A 21,163-nucleotide genomic window follows, 5' to 3' on the forward strand; every position below is an offset into this window, starting at 1 on the left:
GAGAGAGAGAGCGAAAAAGCCGAAATTAACTTTATATCCGTAAAAGTAGAAAAACATAAATTTTTAAAATAATAACAAACACAAAATATATAACAAGAAAAATTAAGTGAAGTTGTTGCGGCACAGCGGGCAGCTTGACTGATTGCTCGACTCGAACCATTTGTACTGAAAGAATAATTATTGGGAAAAGTTAGTCCGCGGCCAGCGAGACACTATGTAGAAACGAGAGACAGCAGAGAAATATGGAAGATCTCTCTGTTCTTGCCGTAAGAAAGATGAAAAAACTTACCAAACAATTCGAATGGAACTTATTCTTGCATTGCTTGCATCTAACTTTAGGTAATTGATGAGTCTGTTGATGCACTGTCATCATACAAATCGTACAATCCTCAACTCCTTCAACACCCTTATCCACATTTCGTTTCCACATTTCAATTCCTTCAAGAATCGCTCCATTCTGATGGAACAGATATGCATTCAGCTGCATAAGCCACTTCTTCGCTTTATCATTCTTCACGATAGCTTTGTCAATAGTCATATTCGGTACCGAGAGAGGGTAATCTGGGGTCAACTCGATAGTCAACTTCATTTTAGTCTCCTCCACAATATATTCGGCAATGATTTGACCAGTAACTGGCACAGTTCGAACCTTCATCTCTCCTTCGAATTTCGCATCGCTAACTTTAGCAAGTTCGTTCTCAACGAGTAGGCGGCTGGCGTATTTTGTGACAACTTCATAAAAAACTGACACGTAGCTCTTGGGCATTCCTTTATGGAAATATCGAACAGCTGCAGGTAGCAGAGTGATGGATTTGAAGAGAAGTCTCGAGGCGAATTTGTCAAAGAAAACTGGACTAGCGGTGTAATCCGTTTGAAGATAGTATTCTCGTTCTTTCAATTTTGCTGAAATGTTATAATTTATTTCAAGACTCTTTCTCTTATAACTTACGAATTCTACAAGTGATCGGCATCTGTTGGAACTCGAATGGTTGATCCAACATCAACGCGTTTAGCGCATTCTTGAAGAATGGATCGATAGCATCACAGTATGCTACTCTTTGTTCTTGTCTGAAGTTGATGATATCAGATGATTCAAGCGGAATCAACGCGAGATCGAGTAGCAATGGGCCAACGTGTGGATGATTATGATCAACTGGGTATGCTTTGGAGAGCATTACAGGAAGAGCAAGTTTTGGTCGATTTGACACTTTCACTTCTGCTTCATCCGATTCTTCTAGTGCTTTGTGGTTTTCCGTGTTAAACATGATCGGCATTAATCTGAAAATAAACGGGAATAAGATACAACAATGGCCGCTTTTAAACTCACAATTTTGACACGGCGTATCCAATGAGTTGAACATGCTCAATACCCGATTGGAAGAGACCAAAAGCTTGAGAAATACACGATTCTTCAAACGGAGTGTACTTGAAAACGGAGAGTTCTGGAACGAATTCTCTCGCTGTCACATTATCATTCGGGACGTCAGCTGGGAATGTCGAGATGGAGAGCAACGCTTTCAGCAGAGTTCTGACGAAAGGAGTAGGCTGCTGATCTTTTCGAACCGTTCGGAACATGCGAACAAAGTAATTTTTGATGGTTGGCGCATAGAACTCTTCCCACTCTTCAACAGTTTCCTTCGTCTGATTTCCACTTTTGATAGACTCTGTTAAAACCATGTAGAGGTCCATGTAGAGAGCAGTTAATGCTTCCAATCGTGGATCCTCATCGAAAGCGTGTGGAGAGGTGGTGAGGATGTCAGTGGAGTTCTGAAATGTTATGAATTATTTTCGGAGCTTTTTTCATGTGCTCACATCCAACACTGTCACAATTCCACAAAGAGAGAAATCACGAAGTTCCAGGTTTTCAGCAGAGAAAATGTCGCCACCGCATTGAATGAAACGCTTTGCGTATATCAGATTTATAAGCCAGTTGGTGTTGTTGGATCTGAAAAACAACACATAATGGAAAAAATGTAGATAAAATGCACGTACGTATCAAACTGGAAGATCTGGAACTCATTCTCAGATTCCGTTCCTTTGAACACTTTCTCCATGAACTGAATCGGTGAAAGTGGGGATTCATTTTGTGATTCTTCACTCGTTTGACTGCGTAAATATTTCTTTTCTTCTTCGTTGGACAATTCATAACCATCCGCAAAGAAACCACTGATTCCTGAGCTATTCTGAACTTCATCCGATCGATTGACTCGCTTTCTGATTTCTTCTCTCATATTCTTCAGCTCTTCGTTGAGATTCGATAGGCAATATCTTTGTTCTACACATGATATCACACTGATCATTTGCCATCCGAATACTTGATGTGTTGCAGTGTGATCTGAAACAAAACACGGAATTCTTTGAGTAATTAGGGAATATACTCACAGCGAGATGATAAATTGAAGAGAGCGATTCTCGAGAATTCAGTCACGAGTTTCTTGGTTTCCTGTTCATCCAAATGGTCTACATGGCGAGTGAGCAGAGCAGGGATGACCGTAGCGTACTGTGAGAATGTTAGAACTTCCAACTCCAACTGAAATATAATCACTGAATGAAAATTTCTGAAAAAGTTTTCTAATAACTTACAAAGCTGAGTCTCTCAATCATAATGTCAGAGTTTCCTTTCGAAAGAAGCAAGTTCTCAACAATCTTCGATCTTGTCTTATCTTCACACAACTCAATAAGTTTATCAAATCGAGAAGCAATTTCCAGAATCCTCTCAATATCATTCTCCTCACTATTTGCAAATAACTTTTCGAAGAAGTGATCCGCATTGAAATCAGCTGTCAAATATTCCTTCATTCCTTGATAATGTTCCAGTTTCGGTTCCTCATCTGACTCGAAAATCGCAGCGAATAATTTCGAGACAATCGATTTCTCATCTCCATTGGAATCACTGGATTTCAACTTTTGTAGAAGAGAAATGAGGAAATCAACATTTTCAGCAGCTTGATTCGTATCTAGTTCGATTCCTTTCTCTCTCAAAAAGCTCACAGCTTCAGCTATGGCTTTACCATTTCTTTTCTCATGCCAATAATTGATCATCTCTTGGAAAACTGTGACAGGAACTTGTTTCAATAAGTTTTCCCATATTTTTGAGTCTCCTTTCAGTAAGAGTCGACGTCCAACATAATCATTCTTGACGCTAATCTTCAGATTTTCACAGTTGGAATCAAGAATTAAAGAAATCAATTGAACAACATCAGAAGCTTGTGCCAAATCGAATTGTTCGGTGTTCTCGATGGCGGAAAAGCTTGTGATTTTGGTGATTGTTGCATCAAAATAGTTCTTTTCAGATTGAGCAAGATTTTTAATGATATTAAAATCAGCAAGTTCTGGGCTTGAAAAGAGATTTGCATGCAATCCTGACAATTCCACATTCTTTCCAGGAGCTGTCAATGAATCTCTCAGATGGCGACTTTTCTCTTTTCCAACTTCGGCTATTTTTGTTTCAATCGACTCCAAAAGCTTCTGTAAATCTGTCTCGGCGAGTATCTTTCTCTCAATAATCCAATGAAGAAGTTCAGAAACACTTTCAGTGGCTTCTGCAGTTCCAAACATCATAGATTGTTCCGTAATTTTGATAATCAACGGGCTGAGAGTCTCCCAGATTTCCAGATTGACACGGTCATTTGAGAGAATCCAACGAACGAAGTCAGAGAATGTGTTGAACCAACAGTGGATTGCATTCAACGAAACATCTGTGTCCCATGGCAAGTTATCAACAAAGCTCTCCATAATTGACTTCAATGGTTTCAGATCGTCAACTGGGTTCTTCATTTCCTTGAGAAGTGTAACAATAGCGGGGAGGAGATAGTGTTTGAGAACTCTCCAATGATTTCCTTTCTTTCGAATCACATTCAGAAAACGTGGGAATATTCCTTTTTGCAATGAAACTGCCGATTGGAACTTCTCGTTTGACAACAACAAAATCATTCCTTCCCAAGCAGTTGCGCATTCTGGAGTGATCGTTTGAACGTCCAAATTTTTTTGCATATATGGAATAATTGATGGAATACTCAGCAATATATCAACATTATTCTGGAATTTATAGCAAAGATTCAGAAGTTGAACTTTCAATGTTTCTCTTTTTCCAGCGAATGCTTTCCTGATATAATCCGAATTCTCAAAGATCTTTTTTGCATATTCTTCCCAAATATTAGATTCCGATCCCATTTCTTTGGTATACGATAGGAAAACGTGAAGAGATTGAGTCTCAAGTCTTGACTTCCGTGCTTCTTTATCTTCTGAAGCGTCATATTCAATCGGAGCCGCCAAATCATGTTTTCCTTGAACAATGCTTGCTGCGATATCGAAAGTAATCGGGGCGAATAGTTGCATGACTTGTTGTTTCTTGTCAGCATCGAATCCGTCTCGAATCACTGCATTCGCAGCAGCAGCGACACCATTGGTGACATCGGATTTGGCAAAGAGCACCATTGGGATGATCTGAAAGCAATGTTCGATTAGTTTCTTTACTTTTTCGACGAGAAAATCATCAATTTCGATCAAATTCGCAACAAAAAGGTGAAAATAGGGGTTTTTGAGATAAATTCCTTGCTTTATGACATTTTTTAAATTAAAAGTAGCAGCGCAAAACTTGTTTTGTTCTCTCTTGTTCCCATAGGCTTTTAAAGAAAAGTAAAAACTTTGAACTAATTGGAAATTCACGTTTCCAGGTCACCAAAAACTCACTTTCTTCAATCCTTTACTTGCTGACTTTTTCAGTTTAATCAGAAACAACGAGATCATTTTCATCGTGAGCAGTCTTACAGAAGGACTTCCGTCCGTGCTCAATTGTGGAACAAGACCACAAAAGTGTTCATAAGAGCTCTCTATCGATCCTTTCTCTGTCGTAACCAGATTCATCAACTCTTTTAATCCCTTCTCTCTCGTCTGACAATCCTTTTTCGTCAACTTCTTCATCACAATTCTCGTCTCATCGTCAATTTCAGAAGCATAATGTAACCGATTGTTGCTGGCAACCTGGAAAATTAATTGCTGATTTTCTAACCAGCTTTCCGAGTGTCTCACCTCGAAAATATTCATTTCAGGTGTCAAACCAACAAAAGTCTCCCCTCCTTGAGATAGATACCCGTGGGCTGAAGCGCTGCTAGCATTCTGAATTGCAGATTTCGAGTTTTTCACCATTTCAAATGATGTTTCTCACCTTCGCATTTCTTTTTCTTCGTTGTTGCTTACTCATTTTTCGTCCCAACGCAATATTGCCAAGTATTTCTTCACTTCGAAGTCTCATACTGAAAAATGGAAGAATTTTATTTGCAGACGGGCGCGTTTGCAGCGATAATAATGTACACGGCCACGGAACGAGACAAGAACTCTGGCGCGCCACTGCAGCGTGAGAAGAAGAGGAGAAGGAGGTAGAATCAGATTTGTGAAAGGGCTCATGAGAATCGATATGTGGGAAAACACACAGAGAAATGGGAAGATCGGAGAGTAAGCTACTGTTACTAAGGAGAAAACGGTGATGTCGGATCAAACAGGGGAGGTCTGGCAAAATGACGTGATGATACTTTCTGGGATGGGAATATCTGAAAGGAGAACTAGTTGAAATGAGTGTACTACACCTACAAAACAGTCAAGGGAGGAGGGATGACGGGACAGATGGATAGGGTATTCAGTAGGCGGGGTCTTATATGATTTGCGTGGCAGACTAGAATATGGGTCTATGGGAAAGATCCCAGAGCCATTGTGTACAGAAATAATTGATAGGTCACGTCACACAAAGAATCTGGTAAGAGAAGAAAGAGATTATGAAAGGATTGAGGTGAAAGTGGATAAGATAGGAAAGTGACTCAAAATGGAAAGAGTCGGAACAAAAATACGAAAAGACAACAAAAGTTGATCTACACTGGGATCAACAATATCGTGATAAAATATCAGAAAAAACACCAGGAGTGTATTCAATAGGGGGAAGGATCAGGTATCTCCGTATTAGAAATTGAGTTTGCTATGTTTAACGAGTAAGAGGCTCTGAGAACAGTGCTTTAGATATGCAAACTTGTGCGACTAGAAATTCTTCGCAAACTAAGAAAAACTCTAAACGGATCAGACAGTCCTAAGCATCTAAAAAATGATGAATTTTTGGATGTTTGTTGAGATCAATGGACGACTGCTAGGCAGGGCTACAAGAGGTATGTACACACACACATCTACAGAGATTTGTGTCGGTATTCTTGGCATGAATCCAAGTTTTCCCAGAAGCAGACTTCAAAAGGCCTAGGGTCAGGCCAAATCTCCTAGAATACAACAGCTTTGGAATCAAGTGGTCAAACAATAAATTAGGGTAGGATAGGTGTACTCGGCCTGCCTGGTCCGGATCTGAGTTTTCCCAGAAGCAGACTTCAGAAGACCCAAGATCAGAACGATTGAGAAGTAATAGATTTGGAATCTGGTTTTCAGGGAGAGAATTTGGGTATATCAGAAGGGATGAAGTGGATTTGGGGATTTGAGAGTTGAAGGAAGATATCTGTTTTTAGTGGAATCAAATACTAACTTTCTAAAAAGTTCATTCCTATGCGGAGCTTATAGTTAGCAATGGATGATAAAAGTTGAGTTATAGTTACAATAATTAAGGAAATACAATTCCTCTGGTTCATTATTCCACCTGGAAAGCTTCATCGGGTTCATGAAGAAGATCAGTGGAATTCAGAATGAATATTTAGTTCTCTGTGAAAACTGCTACAGAAAACAGGCTAAGCACACGAAGTTCCGTCAGGAGTTCTCAGGGCTCGACAAGAAAAAAAGAAAGAAAAACGGTCGAGACCGAACAGAATGCGGTTCTCATTAGCCGTTATCTTCTGGCTCGTTTCCACGTCTTCATTTTCTCTGACAACCTGAGACCGAAGACTGTTAGGAGATAATTGAGATGCCACACAAAACAATAAGAAAGAAATTGGGAAGATTAGATGAGATGGGATGTGTAAAAATGAGTGAACGTGAAAAATCGGGGTGAGATTCATCAGAATTGTGAAGGGGCTCATGAGAATTGGTATGTGAGAAAACACACCGAGAAATATGAAAATAGGAAGGTAGACTACTGTGACTATGTGGGAAAACACAAAGAGAAATGGGAAGATCGGAGAGTAAGCTACTGTTACTATGGAGAAATCGGTGATGTCGGATCAAGCAAGGGTGATCTGGCAACATGCCATGATGATACTTTCTGGGATTCTATAGAGTCAGTCTCAGTCAAAATGGAAGTTCAGGGGGATCCTCATTAACTAATGCTTAAGAGATTCTCAAAGTTCTTTGAAAAACATGGAGAGAATTTTAGACTTCTTTGGGTAAGGTAAGAGCAGTGGCAGGGTGAGGATTGAGCTTGGTTTAGACATGAAAAGGGCACGGATTGGGCAAGGGAACTTAACATCTTTTTACATCTGCTATCTTTAAATCTGCTACATCTGCTATATTTTTCCGTTTAAACTATATGTTACGCAGCAAAAGAAAAACATGCGGCACCTGGAAAAATCAAATAATGTTCTCGTTTTCAATTTCAACCAGCACATTTCAATTTGTTTCTTTTCACCTGCTCAACACAATCATTCCTCATTTGTTTCCTCACTGCCACTCTTTCAATGTACCACATTTTGATAATAGGCTTCCGGAATAGTAACGAAACAACTGATTATTACAATAGTATTGCTTCCATTGTCCAGACTTTTGAGATTATCGAGTTTATTGTAAACAATATTTTGTTTTTATGCTTATTGGTATACAAGTATCGGAAAAAAGCAGATACAACTGATGAGAATTTGCATGAGCCCATATTCAACCAGTTATTTTATAACTCTGCTGTCTGTTTAGTGATCAATGACATCTGTACGCTGGTCACTTTTGTTACAGCAGATCTAGAACAGTTAGATGCTGCGGGAACTTTTATTTACACAGTTATGGTTTTACTTGAAGTGTTTTTCATGTTACTTGCGAGCGTCATGTTTGCTATCATAACCGTTTTCTCATTTTTGGCATCCATTCAAAGAATCATCATTCTTCATTTACCAAACCACAAGTTCATAGTAACAGGGTAGCCCATTTTTCAGTATTCCAAATCCTACAGTTATATCGTTTTCAGTAATTGTCTGAAACTTGAAATCTGTCTAGTCTATGTATCACTCATCCATTACAGCTTCATCGTTTGTGAGTTGATTTCTAGAGATTCCACTTGAACCTCCGATTTTCAGTTCAACAGGAAGCACTACACAAAGAATTGACATATAATATGAAACAAGCTCTCTACATTTACAACATTATAATTCTGGCGATGTCTCTTATTAGCGGTGTAATCTATTTTCATATTTATAGAATCCTCAGAAAACTCAAAACTGGTGATAATGGGACCTATTTGTTGTATCAGTTTGTTCCGATTCACACTATTTTATTGGTAAGTTTCTCATTGCATTGTTGCTCATTTTTGAAAATATCACTTTCAGATTCATAGCGTTGCAAATTTAATTGGAGAATTGTTAGATCAGTATATTGACAATGAGTTACAAATTAGATTGAAGATTAGTGTGCTATTTTATTTCATATTCGTGCCTAACATTCCTGCAGTCGTTTCTTTATCTTATATCGTTTCACAGAAAAACTTCAGACACGTATTTACAAGGATCGCATTGCCTATGTGGAAAGAGATCTCTTCGTGAATAAATAAAAAAAGTGCAAGTTTGTTTTTGTTGTAATATGGAATGCTTCTCACACCTAAATTCTTGATCTGAACTTTAACTTACGTATAAATGTTCTTGTTGATTAAAGTATGTTTTCACCTGTTGAACATATGTTAATGTTCTTTCGCTCTTTTTCCTTCCAGATTATGTTCAACTCCGATATTATAACAATTTGAGACAGAATTTGGACTTGAGCTAGGAATTAATCAAGCAAGGGGGGGGGTTCACATCAGAGAACTAGTTGAAAAGTGTGCACAACACCTATAAAACGGTCAAGGGAAGGGAGGGCTCTGAAAGGGAGAACAAAAGACACCCTGAGAAAACAGGAAACAAGGGTTTATAGCAAGTCGCAATAGAACATGATTTAATGACACAAGATAGGTATAATATATATGCTGAATTAACAGTTAAAAACAAAAGAAAGCATGCAATAAACGACTCAATCATCATCTCCCCACGTAGATTGATCCATGCTATCCTGATCGTCAGGTGCAAACAATTCCTGAAAATAAGAAAATGAATTTAGAGTTAAAAAACAAAACACCAACATCAAATTCATCCCCATCATCTTCCTCATTTTCTTCATCGCCTTCTGAATCGACTCCAGATATGTCTAAAGCAGATTCATCTGCGAAGATTCTTTTGTCATTCTCTGTAAAAACGTAGTCAGTAATTGTTTTTATTCATTCAAAAACTACCATCTTCGGCATCGAAATCAACATTTTTTCCTTTACTGCGCCTTCTCTCTACATCGACGTGTTCCTTTATCTTCTGAGACGCCTTGAGTTTCGCCTGTCTCTGACTGAATTCGTTCATATGAGCAGCCATTGAGAACTCAACAACAGGCGGGGTTGGCGGTGAGACGCGTTTTTCGTTGGCTAAAGGACTAAAGAGTTGATTCAATGCTGACTCGTCTTGGGTAGTTCCACTATCCTCGGAAATTAGAGATGAGTCTTCCGAATTGACCGAATTCGCCGACTCATCCAACACTGCTGTGCTGACTTTTCGCGGGATCGGAGTATCAACATTATTTTTTTGAGCAACTAGCTTGATTCCTGGGTATTGAGGTCCATTGACGCTCATGTTTCGAGTAGATCCTGATCCCGCGGATACTCTTGTGATGGTTTTCGCGTTCAATTTCGCATTTGTTTTAGTCGATGCAATTCGAACGGGGGTTTGATAAGGTTGATAGGGCTCTGGTCCTGGAACTTCATTTCGAGTCGCTTCTAGCTGACGCAGAAGCTCCTGGAAATCATTTAGTAATTGAAAAACAAGCAAGAGCTATTCTAAGCTTAAGCGTGAGCAATTTTACCTCTTTCACCTCCTTCTTCGAGCTGATACTCTCCGAACCCGATGATTTCACTGCCTTCTCTGTCACTTTCAAGCTATTCAAGACAGCCGTATGATCGTCTATCTGCTTTCTCACAGCTTCCACACCTGACTTCTTTCTTATCAACATCTCACTGGTACAAACATGCTTCTCTCTGAGTTCTTTCATTTGTTCAACGTTTTTCAGCGTATGTTTCGTTTGCTTTTTGACATTTTCCAGATCAGCTTCAAGAGAAGTGGGAGTATCTGTGTCGAAAACGTCGGCGGGTTGTGAGAAATTAGAGTTTTCCGTTTGACGAGTTTTCCACTCTTCGAAAAGTTTCAGAATTTCTTCACAGTCAGATAGATTGGTATATGATGATAGATCGATAGGTGAATCAGACTTGAGGTCCTGGAAATAATTATATAAGAATAATGGGAATCAGATTATTTTTACCACAAACAACTCGTCCAATTCAGCTAAAATATTTTGTTTTGCAGATTCCGCGGTGGGAATAGTTGGAAGCAAGTTGTCAAGAGTCTGTTGCGCTTTTTTCATCTCTTCCTCCATCTTTGCCTTTTTATCAATCGCCTTATCAACCTCTTCCTTTGCCTCACGAAGTACGCTCTTTACTTCAACCGAGGAAGCTTGAAGCGTTTTGACAATACCAGTCTGTCGTTCAATTTCTTCTTTCAAATTCACGATATCTTTTTCCGCTTTGCTTTTCGCCTTTGAAACCGAATGCTGATCTTTTACAAGAGCTTCTTTCTCGCTTTTCAACTTCTCAGCAGACATAGAAACTTCGCCAAGACTCCTACGAAGATTGTTTTCAGCTTGAACGCATGATTCGATGCAACTATCATAAGGAAGTGTGATTGACAGTGCGGGGCCACAATGAAGCGAAACGTGCTGATTGGTTCGAATAAAATCGACTTGCTCGAAACTTGAGTTCACTAAAAATGCAAGTGGTTGGTATATTATGAATTCATTTTTTTCTGTGCATGAGAAGACCGCGCCGCACACACGCGGCGACCACGCCCACTCCCATTTTAACGCTGCGTTCCATTTTTGAACACTGTCGCAAAAAATGGGCGTGGCCGCCGCGTGTGTGCGGCGCGGTCTTCTCATGCACAGAAAAAATTGAATTCATAATATTAATTAGCAAAAAGTATACTAACGAAATGCATTTGAGCGCTGCACAGTTTCCCGTGTTTCGTTTTTGTGTTTTTCAACGTCCGATTTCAACTTCGTCAGCTTCTCTTTGGTGATTACAGCCATTCGCTTGACATGTGTGTTACATTCTTCGACTGAAAAAAAAATTAGTGGCGTTTCTTGTTTAATTTATTTAATAATTGACTCACGATGTCGAACAGATCGGCTAACTTCCTCGCGTTGTCGCTGAAAATTCGCCAGCTTTTTCTCGCATATATTGTTGCTGAAAAGAAGAAGTTATTATTTAAATGTGTATATTTAAAAACATACTTTCTCTCTATAGCTTTGAGTTCAGTTTCGTTCTCCAACGACGTCAATAACCGTGCCATTTTTGCAGAAAAATAGAAAAAAATACAGTGAGAAAAGCCAACAAATTGTTTAAAGGGGCGCGCTGAAAAGCGGATGGGTCTCGCAGCGAAATTCTGAGATTACTGTAGAAACCACACGTCATCATCGTGAATTTCTACTTTCTTGGAATGCTGGAACTCGTTTTAAATTGGGTTTTTTGAGATTCGTTAAAAATAATTTGTTCGAATCGAGTTCCAGAAAAATGAAAAAGGTACTTGAAAAATTTAGTTTTAGCTTTTTTAACTGAAAAGAAACAATTAAATCTACAAAAAATCAAGATGCTGAAAATTAATCTGAAGAAAAGGTGCACTCTCGTTACCAAACTGTTTCATCGTAGAACTGACTCGTTACCAAACTGTTGCATCGTAGAACCGTTTTCAACTGGAGCGCGATTGCTTACTTGGCCCCTTACGGCTTATTGCGCGAATAAAATGTTGACTTTTTATGAAAAGTAGGTTCTGTTTAGCTTTATTGTACTATACAATAAACAAAAACTAAAACTTATTCACGCAAAAAGCCGTAAGGGGCCAAGTAAGCAATCGCGCTCCAGTTGAAAACGGTTCTACGATGCAACAGTTTGGTAACGAGTCAGTTCTACGATGAAACAGTTTGGTAACGAGAGTGCACCGAAGAAAATATATCTACAATAACATGAACTTTGATTCACTCTGTTTCAATGCTCGGAACTGATGTCCCTGGAAAAAAATCTATTTACCCTCGACCATAGAACTCTGGAAGCTTGTCTAAAAATATATTGTAAAACAGTCTTCACTTCCCCCGAGCCTTCACTTCCCCCGATGATTCACATTGAAATTTGGTCATTATTAGTCATTTCTTTACATAGTTCTGTTCGTCGAAAATCGGCAAACCTTCAGTTGTTTTTGTTTAAATACGATTCAAAAATCAGTAGAAGCGGCCATGAAAATGTGTTATCGTTTCGAATTGCGATGAATCTGCAGAAACTGAATAACATGAAATGTTCTTTGTCCTATGCCATCTTCTTAATTCGATCCGACATAATGTTCCGTATAGCTCTTCCGAAATCTTTGCAAGTGTCATGATTTGATAAGATGAACCCAAAACCGTTCTACATTTTCTTTTTCTCTCCAAAACACAGTCTACTCTTGAAAGAATAGGCTTCTCTCCTTCTGCTTTCGTTTCGTTTTACCCCCCACTATCAACTGTAATACAAAAAAAGCGACATCTGCGTCTCTTCATCTCCAATACTCCCTTCTCTCTATTCTCGAAACAAAAACTCAGCGGGTCGAATCGAGAGATGATCTGGTTTCTTGACGTCGTCGTCGTCATCATGACGCCTTCTCTTTTTTCTTCCTTCTGTCTTCAACCTCCACCGCTTCCTCATTCACCCCGATCTCATCTTTTTTCGATTGCCCCCCTCGTTTCTCCACAATATTTGTTTTTGTTCATCCTTTTCCCTCCTCCTTCGAGACAGTTACTTACTTTTTACCCCCATTTCTCCACTGTTTGCCAATCCCATCCCACACCTATCGGTCTTCTTAGTCAGTTCATTTCTCGGGTGGTTTTGAGAACGCTGGTGCGTCGTTGGCGCAGTTCTGTAACTTCTTTTCTTCATCGTTTCTCTATTTTTGCTGCCAATAATTTCAGATTCTATCACCTCATTTTAGGAAATGTTCACCATTTTGTTGGGTACACTTTGTCTTTCCCTCCTCGTTTCCATCGGAGAAACAGCAAAGTGCAGTGCCAAGAGTGGAGATATTAGTGCCCGGTGGCAAGTGAGTCATTCTTTATTTGTGTTTAAATGAGATGAGTTTTCTCAAGTAGATACAACAAAACAGTTTAGATAAACAGTGATGATTGGTGTCAGGTTAGGGAGTTCCGTGTGTTTTGTTTGTACATAAAAAAGGTTTCAAAAAAGGAGAAAAATTGCAGACAACAGATTTTTATATAACTAAAAGCTTAAAATCTGGAGATTTCAAATATAGTCTAAGTTTTCAAAACAGATAAATCTATCAAAAGTTATTCAAATTTTAATTATTGTCATAAAACTACAGTACCACGAGAACTACAGTAACCAGAACAGTATTGTCGTGAGACCGAAACGCCTAGGTTGCTAGAAATAGACGACTTTTTTCAAGATTTGAGTCTGAAAAACTTGAGTTCTATGTCAAAAACCTTAGTTTCCATCACCGCTGGTTTAAAACCTCGTGTAACTTTCTACCACAATTTCCGATGCAAAAACTAATAGCATATTCAAAATCTGCAGATTTTCAGCTTTCTAATAAATATAAAAATCGCATCTGAACTCTGAAATTTTCCTGATGAAACACTAGATTACAGAACACCAAGAGAGAGAGAGAGCGCGCAGACAAGAAGACACTCTAGCTTCTCTGCGTCTGTCTCCTACCAGTCTTCAAACTTCGAAACACCTAGAAATCGTTCTCTTTTTCAGGTTGTAGATAGCGAGCTTACTGTAGAAGTCACCACAAACAACATCGGAAACAATGAGTGGTCGGCTGTTGGATTCGGACCAGATATGGTATGAAGGATTACTGTAGCTGGCACAATGAGATCAAATTCCAGAGCGATTTGAACGTTGTCATCTTCCAAGTTGTTGACTTCAAACCAAGTGTTGTCACAGGAACAACTCAAGGATACGGTGCTCCAACTCTGGATGCTTCTCCATCAGTCACTCTTCAATCTCTCAATTATAACAGTTAGTTTTCAGGAGGGCTTGACGTTCTCGTTGTTTTCTGAGAGACGCAGACAACGAGAGTGTCTAACTGTTTACGTCTCTCATGGTTAATCTTTTCCAGGCAACACCTTGGTGGCTCGTTTCGCTCGTGCAGTCGGATCCCTCTCCACCTGCCAGACCTGGAATGTAAGTAGTTCTCCCTCCTCCTCCTCCTAATACAACTGCATGGTGTTCATCCCCCTCTTCTCCCTAACCTCTCCCTTCTTTCCAGTTCGTAACCGACGGAGCCATCGAAGACGGATCCATCGGATACCATAACGCCGCCCCACACTCCGTCGAAATCTGTGCTGACAAGTGTACCCGCAAGATCTTCTCCTAACTGTCTGAACCCATTTTCTCAAACTTCTTTTTTGCTCTCCTATTTTCTTTCATTTTTCTAAACAAATTCGGGAAATTCTAATAAATCGATAATTGATAATCTAGTTAAATTCAGTTCTTCAATGCGCAACCTTTGACTGGCACCTCTCTTTCAAGTCTTGGCAACCCGGAAATTCAAGTTACGGTAAGTTTTTTTTCTCGTAATCAGCTCGTCAAGGAGTCCGGGGCTACTGTAGTTTTCGGGGTGGGGCGCGAAGGTCTCAACGGTTTCAAATATCAAACTAAAAAACCGAACCGACTCCTCACAATCCATGTTTCAGAACGTCTGTCCAAACGAATGCACTGGAATTTTCACTCAACGTGACGTGGCAATCGACCCAGTTCCACAAGCGGCGATTTACAATAATCGCATCTCGAATCGATTCGATACGCTTTTCGATCCATCGATTGCGTCGTCTCGTAAAAGAAGATTCGCGAGCCGAATTACTTTTTAGATCTCTTTTTTTTTTAAATACGTGTCACTAAATATATTCGGAGATTATTTGAAAAATTATATGAATGTAACTGATTCCTATAAATTTTCACATTTTCAAGAAAAAAAAACAAAATTGAAGACTCCAAATTGAGGATTCAAGATTTCAAGATTCTGGTTATGGGTTCGGGGTTCTGAAATTAATTCAGGATTCTTAAATTAGTTTCTAGTTTTCTGGATTCTGGACACATCAACAATAGCCAACATTTAGAAACTCGTATAAACACAAACTTTATCAAAATGTTCAGACACTCATTAGTATTCTCTTTCATTCTTTATTCTCTTTTCCAATCACACTTCGATTCTCAATAATCGTGAAACTCTGATCCTTCAGACTCTTGTCGTTAATCTCAACACACTTCACATCGGAACCAGGCACTTCGTACTTTGCATTCATCACGGCTTTCTCCACGATACTTCTGCAATTTGACACATTCATTGCGTAACGACTCGGCAGCGGATACTTACTTCAATGCTCTTGCCCCTGTTTTTCTCTTCACTGCCATTTCAGCAATCATCTCGATGGCTTCCGGAGAGAATCTCAACTCAACATTTTCATTTTCGAAAAACTTTTTCGTCTGAGCAACGAGACTTCCTTTCGGTTCAGTCAGAACAGACATCAGATGGGTTTTATTGAGGCAATGGAATGGGACAATCACTGGGAATCGGCCGACAAGTTCTGGGATCATTCCGAATCTGAAATAAGCGTCAAAGGCACGCCAGATAGTTTTAAACCCACGCTATCAAATCGCCTTGATCGCATTGTTTGATCATTTCATCTCTTGCCTTCGAGACAACTTCTTCATCAGAATCTCGAAGTTTTTCCGATGTATGCTGATCAGAATCTTCGTGGGGAGACGTGGATGCAGATGAGAATCCGAGACTTCTGAAATCATTTGAAGTTATAAAAGAAGGTTGTCTTAAGTTTCTAATAATAACCTTTTATCCATTCTCCTCGCAATTATATGCTCAATATTCGAGAATGCACCGGATGAGACGAATAGAATGTTAGTAGTGTCAATTGTGACTTTCGAGTTTGGGGAGAGTGGATCTCTTACTTTGACAAGACTTCCTTCCACCAGTTTTAGTAGGGCTTGTTGCACACCTTTTCCACTGACATCTGGGAATTAATAAGGTTTTTTGTAGGAAATGTGCCTCTTGCAGTACCACTCAAAAAGTTTTCAACGTTTGCTGTTTTCTGTGGAAAATTACTAACTTTGATAGTGTTTTTCGGTGTCACCTGATTGTCCGATAAATTCCATTTTGTATGGGTTGGACAGAGCAAAAATAGTACATAATTTTTGCAATTGATCTTTTTTTGTAAAGACACTATATTGAAAGTTATTCAGAGCCACTTCTCCCTGAAACCGACTAATTTCAGTGCATATTAGCGAAATTTTGGAGCTTTTCACTTTGACAAACTGTAACTTTCAAGATAGTGTCCCTACAAAAAATGGTCGACTACAAAAATGATGTGTTATTTTTGCTCTGTCCAACCCATAAAAAATTAAGATTATCGGACAAACAGGTGACACCGAAAAACACTATCAAACTTAGACTTTTAAAACATCAAAAGTTGATAACCTTTCGAGCGGTACTGCTTCTTCCCTTTTCTCCGCAGACTCACCCCGATTTCCAGAAGTATGAAGAGGATCCGATGACGTGTAAATCTTATCGAATTCATCCAAGAACACAATCCCTCGTTGACATCTTTCAATATCTCCTCTCGCCTCGGCCAACAATTTCTGAATGACGGTATCCACATCATCTCCAACATATCCTGCTTGAGTCAGTGTTGTACAATCACAAATCACAATTGGAACATCTAAAACTTCTGCCAGTTTCTGTGTCATGTACGTTTTCCCAGTTCCAGATGCTCCGAGGAGAATCATATTCGATTTTTCCAAGAGAATATCTTGTCGTTTCTCGAGATCTTTAAGGATTTGTCGTTGAGATTTCTCAATGTATTCTGGAATGTATTCTTCTTCGATTTCTGGATTCTGTTTTCGGAAGATTTTCCGTTCCTTGGCGGCTGCAACGGCTTCAGACAACATCCATTGCTGGAAAGGAATACTTTAGGAAGGATAATTACAGTAATACTTACCTCAGTGACTCTCAAATTGTTCTCAACTCTTCTGTAATGTTGATAGACGGCCACTGCGAGACACTTCTTCGCCTCTTCTTGTCCAACGACATATTTGTTGAGATGTTCAACAATTTCTCTGGAATTTTTGTTAACGGTATTCAAAACAACTCTAATGACAATTTCCCCAGAAGAGAGACAGTTAGACGACGAGAGCGTCTAGCTGTCTGAGCCTCTCTGCGGAATTACTGGCCATAAAGAATGTGACATATGCTGTTTTTAGTTGAAAATGGTTAACTTTGTGACTGTGACACGGCTTCCTTGATAGTCTCACAGTATTGATTGTTAATGGACTATACAGATCAAAAGTAGAGCTTCATTTTTGTAGTTAACAAATATTCTGTACGCATCCTATGAAGTTATCAATCGTCAAAGAAATTTCTCGTAATAGTTGCCCTATTTCAGTTCTAAAAGGAGAAATTTTTAAACAGCTCAAAAACATTGACTGCTTGTAACTTTTTAGGATGTGTCCGTACAAAAAGTTGTCTACTGCAAAAGTGAAGCTCTACAGGTGATCTATACAATCCATAAACAATCGATATGGTGATACCATTTGGGAGGCCGTGTCACTCTCACAAAGTTGACAATTTTCCACTAAAAACTGCAAGAGACATGTAAACGACGGGAGCACGTCTCTTTGCGAACCGTAAAATGGAATTAAATTGACAAAAACTAACTTTGGATACAAAATCTGAACTTTCTCTCCTCTTCCTCCGCCTCCTCCATCTCTCGTGGCCAACCCATTCGGTGGTGGATGTGTCAACGCATTCTGAAGAATAATCTTCCCCGTCATGAACCCCTCTCCCAGCACAAATGGTAATGAATCAGTTTTCTTCGTTATCTTCTTCGCATGAATCACTCGTCGATCTGATTTCCCTCTGAAACTGATTCCAAGGGTAGTTTATTTTCAGCCAAGAAATATAGATGAATACCTTTTGATTTTACAATCAACTCCAGTCGTCGAGAGGCGTCGAGATGAGGTTTGGAATGCTGGGTTTGCTGGAATATTCAGATTTTCAGAATTTGATTATGTGTTCCTCGAGATCTCTTTTTTACCAGAAGCAACAAATTGTAAGTAAGAAGAGGATGCAATACGAATCATTTCGAGTAGAATCGAGTAGTGAAATGTTTGGATTTTTCAATTTAAATTGATCTCGTGCAGAAATTTTTTAATTGGAAGTTGGCTATTTCACGTTTTTGGAACAAAATTTTGAGGTTTTCTATTTTATCGAAAAACTGAAAATGCACTGAATTAAACCCGTGAAACCTTTAAATTCTTATACAAGCTACCAAAAAAAGCTCTTCAAGTTTTCAGTTTCCAATCAGTTTTACATAAAATCGAGTAAAATAACGGGCAATTTGTAATGGATGGTGAAATCACAAAATGTCCTTACAACACTATCTATGCGCCATTGGTAAGCTGCAAACTACAAACTACAAACTACAAACTACAAACTACAAACTACATTACAGAAGAACAAGAAGCCCGAAGGAGGAGTGTTGTGTTGTGTTCACGGTGCGAATTGTGTCTACAGTAATCATAACAATACGAAGAAGTCCGACGAGAATCAATATGTGAATTTGGGATCGCCGAAGAAAGAGGATCCGATTGCATCGAAATTAGTGGAGAAGTTGAATAAATTGGTGGTTGAGGAGAAGGTTCCGACACGTCCGAAAGTGGAAACAATGAGTTTGTACACTCTGATGGAGAAGGAAAGCACGAGAAAAGGGAAGAGTGAGAAGGAGAAAAAGAAGAAGAAAGAGCCGACGGAGCAGAGTGAATCTTATGTTATGTTGGGTCCGACGAGGTGGGTTGGAGACGTTTTGAAACTGAGACAGTTCGCAACTTTTACAAAATGACACCAGACATTCCATACTGTTGTTACAACAACGCTTTAACGATACGGATGAAAACATATTTATTGAGAAGTTTTCGGAAGCGCTCAAAAAATGTGAAAAGCACACCGTTTGGTTTCGAAATGTCCCAGTTTCAAAACGTCTGGGTTTTGTAACATCCCAGATTTATATCAAAAGTTTTGATTTCAGTGAGGGCCAGACTTCAACTGTTCTGTCGACTTCAGCTCCTGCATCTGAAATCTCGATCATTGATCGACAGGATGATAGCGATAGGTATGAACTACAAACTACAAACTAGAAATATAGACTAGATCACGGTTGTAATCCATTAGAAGCTGTAACTAATGATATGGCTGGAATTGTAGTTTGTAGTCTGAAATCAATATTTTCAGACGCGGTGAAGCCTCATCTGCCTACATCGGTGTGCTCACTCTCGCAGAAGCTGAGAATCGTCTAACGAATCGTGGAGAATTCGCCCTCTACCATCTCTCCCATCCAGCTGGTCGCCTCGATACTCTCTACGAATCCCTCCCACTCATGCTCATCTACCGTACTACCACCAAAAAGAATCGTCACTATTCGATTCGTGTCTCCTCGGAAAACCAATATTTCGTTGATTGTGGATATCCGAATGTTCGAAAACACTACTCGTTGAATCAGTTGGTCATGTACTATAAGGTCTCTGCCACGTGTGAAATCAATCCAGATGACACGTCGGCTGATTCCTTTTCTTGGTGGCTTGAATAGAATTGGTGTAAAAGGAATTTTTCTGTGTATTTTTTTTTCAATTTTCTTTAGCTTTGCAAAGTTAGAAATTTGATTTTTTTCTTTTCTTTTACAGTTTATTCCTTTTTTTCATGACCTTTTTCACGTTTATGATCTATAACTTTACAGCGAGTGCCCGTACAAAAATTAGCAACTATAACATTGAAGCTACAGGATGAAGCCTCTCTGTATTTCCCGAGTACGGGAGCATAAAGGCCACATTAATTTTTCAGAATTTTGTAGACCACGTGAGGTCAGGGAGGTTTTTTTCTCACCGCGTGTTTCCCACTTTCTTGTTCATTACCAATTATTCCGCTTGCCATGGAATATGAATTCCAACGAAGAGACGCCCAGAAGCTTGCTCTCACCCCGCGCATTGGCTTAGAACCCTGGAAGTAGCGATTACCTTAAAACATGGACACCCTGGAGCTTGCTCTCGCTCCGCCCCTAGGCTCAGCACCCTGGAAGTAGTGATTACCTTAAAACTGGGACGCCCAGAAGCTTGCTCTCGGTCCGCCTCTTGGCTCACGACCCCCGGAAGTAGCGATTAACTTTAAATAGGGACCCTCGGAAGCTTTCTCTTCCCTCCTACTCTCTTTTTATCTATTTGTATACCTCAATTTGGAGACCTCAATAACCGCTCGCACAAAATTTTGCTTCAAATCTAACAGCGGGATAACTGAAAACTCAGGTTTGGTATCGGGAACATTTTCTATCACGTAAAATTCTTGGAAATGAAAAAATGTATTCGAAAAGTGTTTTCCGGGGCTCACGTATATCATTTTAATTATAATTTTTATTTCAAAACTTGGCCGTTATGCTCCCGTACTCGGGAATTACGGGTGCGCCAGGATGAAACTATAAATTTTATAAAAGTTACCGTTACAACTGGACGTCTTGTGTCCCTTGCGCAAACATTGACCATATCTATCTTCTTTTTCCGTACATTTCGTACGGTCAAGTGGATTGGACATCGTTTTGCATTCAGCCATGTAGTGATTCTCTCGATTGCAGATCAGACATCTCTTCGTTTTCTTCTCCCGGACTCTGTTATCCGAGGATTGTTTCTCATGGCGAGCGTTATTCTTCTTGTCCTTCCCATTTCTGTCCTGAGCGCGTTTGGATAATAATCTCAGAAGTTCTTCCTCTATGGTGATGATATTGTCCAAATCGGTGAGGAGTTGTCGAATCGTCCATAGGTCTTCAGCTCGATCCAGCTTTCTCCCATAGGCGGCCTTCTGGATTTTGTACTTGAACTTCC

General features: G+C 39.4%; 5 protein-coding genes across 5 annotated transcripts; 2 read left to right on the forward strand and 3 right to left on the reverse strand.

Moving 5' to 3' along the window:
- Window positions 1-102: 102 nt before the first annotated feature.
- Window positions 103-5,254, reverse strand: GCK72_000936 (uncharacterized protein; the record flags this gene model as incomplete). The annotated part of the gene is made up of 11 exons (XM_053722757.1): window positions 103-165; window positions 290-903; window positions 950-1,278; window positions 1,328-1,767; window positions 1,813-1,945; window positions 1,993-2,335; window positions 2,383-2,530; window positions 2,584-4,446; window positions 4,693-4,983; window positions 5,032-5,118; window positions 5,168-5,254. 11 exons carry the CDS (start codon window positions 5,252-5,254, stop codon window positions 103-105), a joined length of 4,398 nt encoding a protein of 1,465 aa, XP_053591402.1.
- A 3,869-nt stretch (window positions 5,255-9,123) lies between these two features.
- On the reverse strand, window positions 9,124-11,534 carry GCK72_000937 (uncharacterized protein; the record flags this gene model as incomplete). Its single annotated transcript, XM_053722758.1, has 8 exons — window positions 9,124-9,186; window positions 9,233-9,336; window positions 9,383-9,929; window positions 9,997-10,404; window positions 10,450-10,946; window positions 11,172-11,300; window positions 11,355-11,428; window positions 11,476-11,534. 8 exons carry the CDS (start codon window positions 11,532-11,534, stop codon window positions 9,124-9,126), a joined length of 1,881 nt encoding a protein of 626 aa, XP_053591403.1.
- A 1,668-nt stretch (window positions 11,535-13,202) lies between these two features.
- Window positions 13,203-14,606, forward strand: GCK72_000938 (uncharacterized protein; the record flags this gene model as incomplete). Its single annotated transcript, XM_003098741.2, has 5 exons — window positions 13,203-13,307; window positions 13,985-14,071; window positions 14,116-14,248; window positions 14,349-14,413; window positions 14,499-14,606. The coding sequence occupies 5 exons, from the start codon at window positions 13,203-13,205 to the stop codon at window positions 14,604-14,606; spliced, it is 498 nt and encodes a 165-aa protein (XP_003098789.2).
- Window positions 14,607-15,405: 799 nt separating this feature from the next.
- Window positions 15,406-18,382, reverse strand: GCK72_000939 (uncharacterized protein; the record flags this gene model as incomplete). Its single annotated transcript, XM_003098748.2, has 9 exons — window positions 15,406-15,556; window positions 15,606-15,833; window positions 15,877-16,023; window positions 16,077-16,257; window positions 16,765-17,197; window positions 17,242-17,359; window positions 17,958-18,158; window positions 18,213-18,279; window positions 18,337-18,382. The coding sequence occupies 9 exons, from the start codon at window positions 18,380-18,382 to the stop codon at window positions 15,406-15,408; spliced, it is 1,572 nt and encodes a 523-aa protein (XP_003098796.2).
- A 262-nt stretch (window positions 18,383-18,644) lies between these two features.
- On the forward strand, window positions 18,645-19,884 carry GCK72_000940 (uncharacterized protein; the record flags this gene model as incomplete). The annotated part of the gene is made up of 4 exons (XM_003098796.2): window positions 18,645-18,695; window positions 18,754-19,088; window positions 19,327-19,410; window positions 19,530-19,884. The coding sequence occupies 4 exons, from the start codon at window positions 18,645-18,647 to the stop codon at window positions 19,882-19,884; spliced, it is 825 nt and encodes a 274-aa protein (XP_003098844.2).
- Between the last annotated feature and the right edge of the window lie 1,279 nt (window positions 19,885-21,163).

The sequence above is a fragment of the Caenorhabditis remanei genome, chromosome I, assembly GCF_010183535.1.
Source record: "Caenorhabditis remanei strain PX506 chromosome I, whole genome shotgun sequence".
In the NCBI taxonomy this organism is placed as follows: domain Eukaryota; kingdom Metazoa; phylum Nematoda; class Chromadorea; order Rhabditida; family Rhabditidae; genus Caenorhabditis; species Caenorhabditis remanei.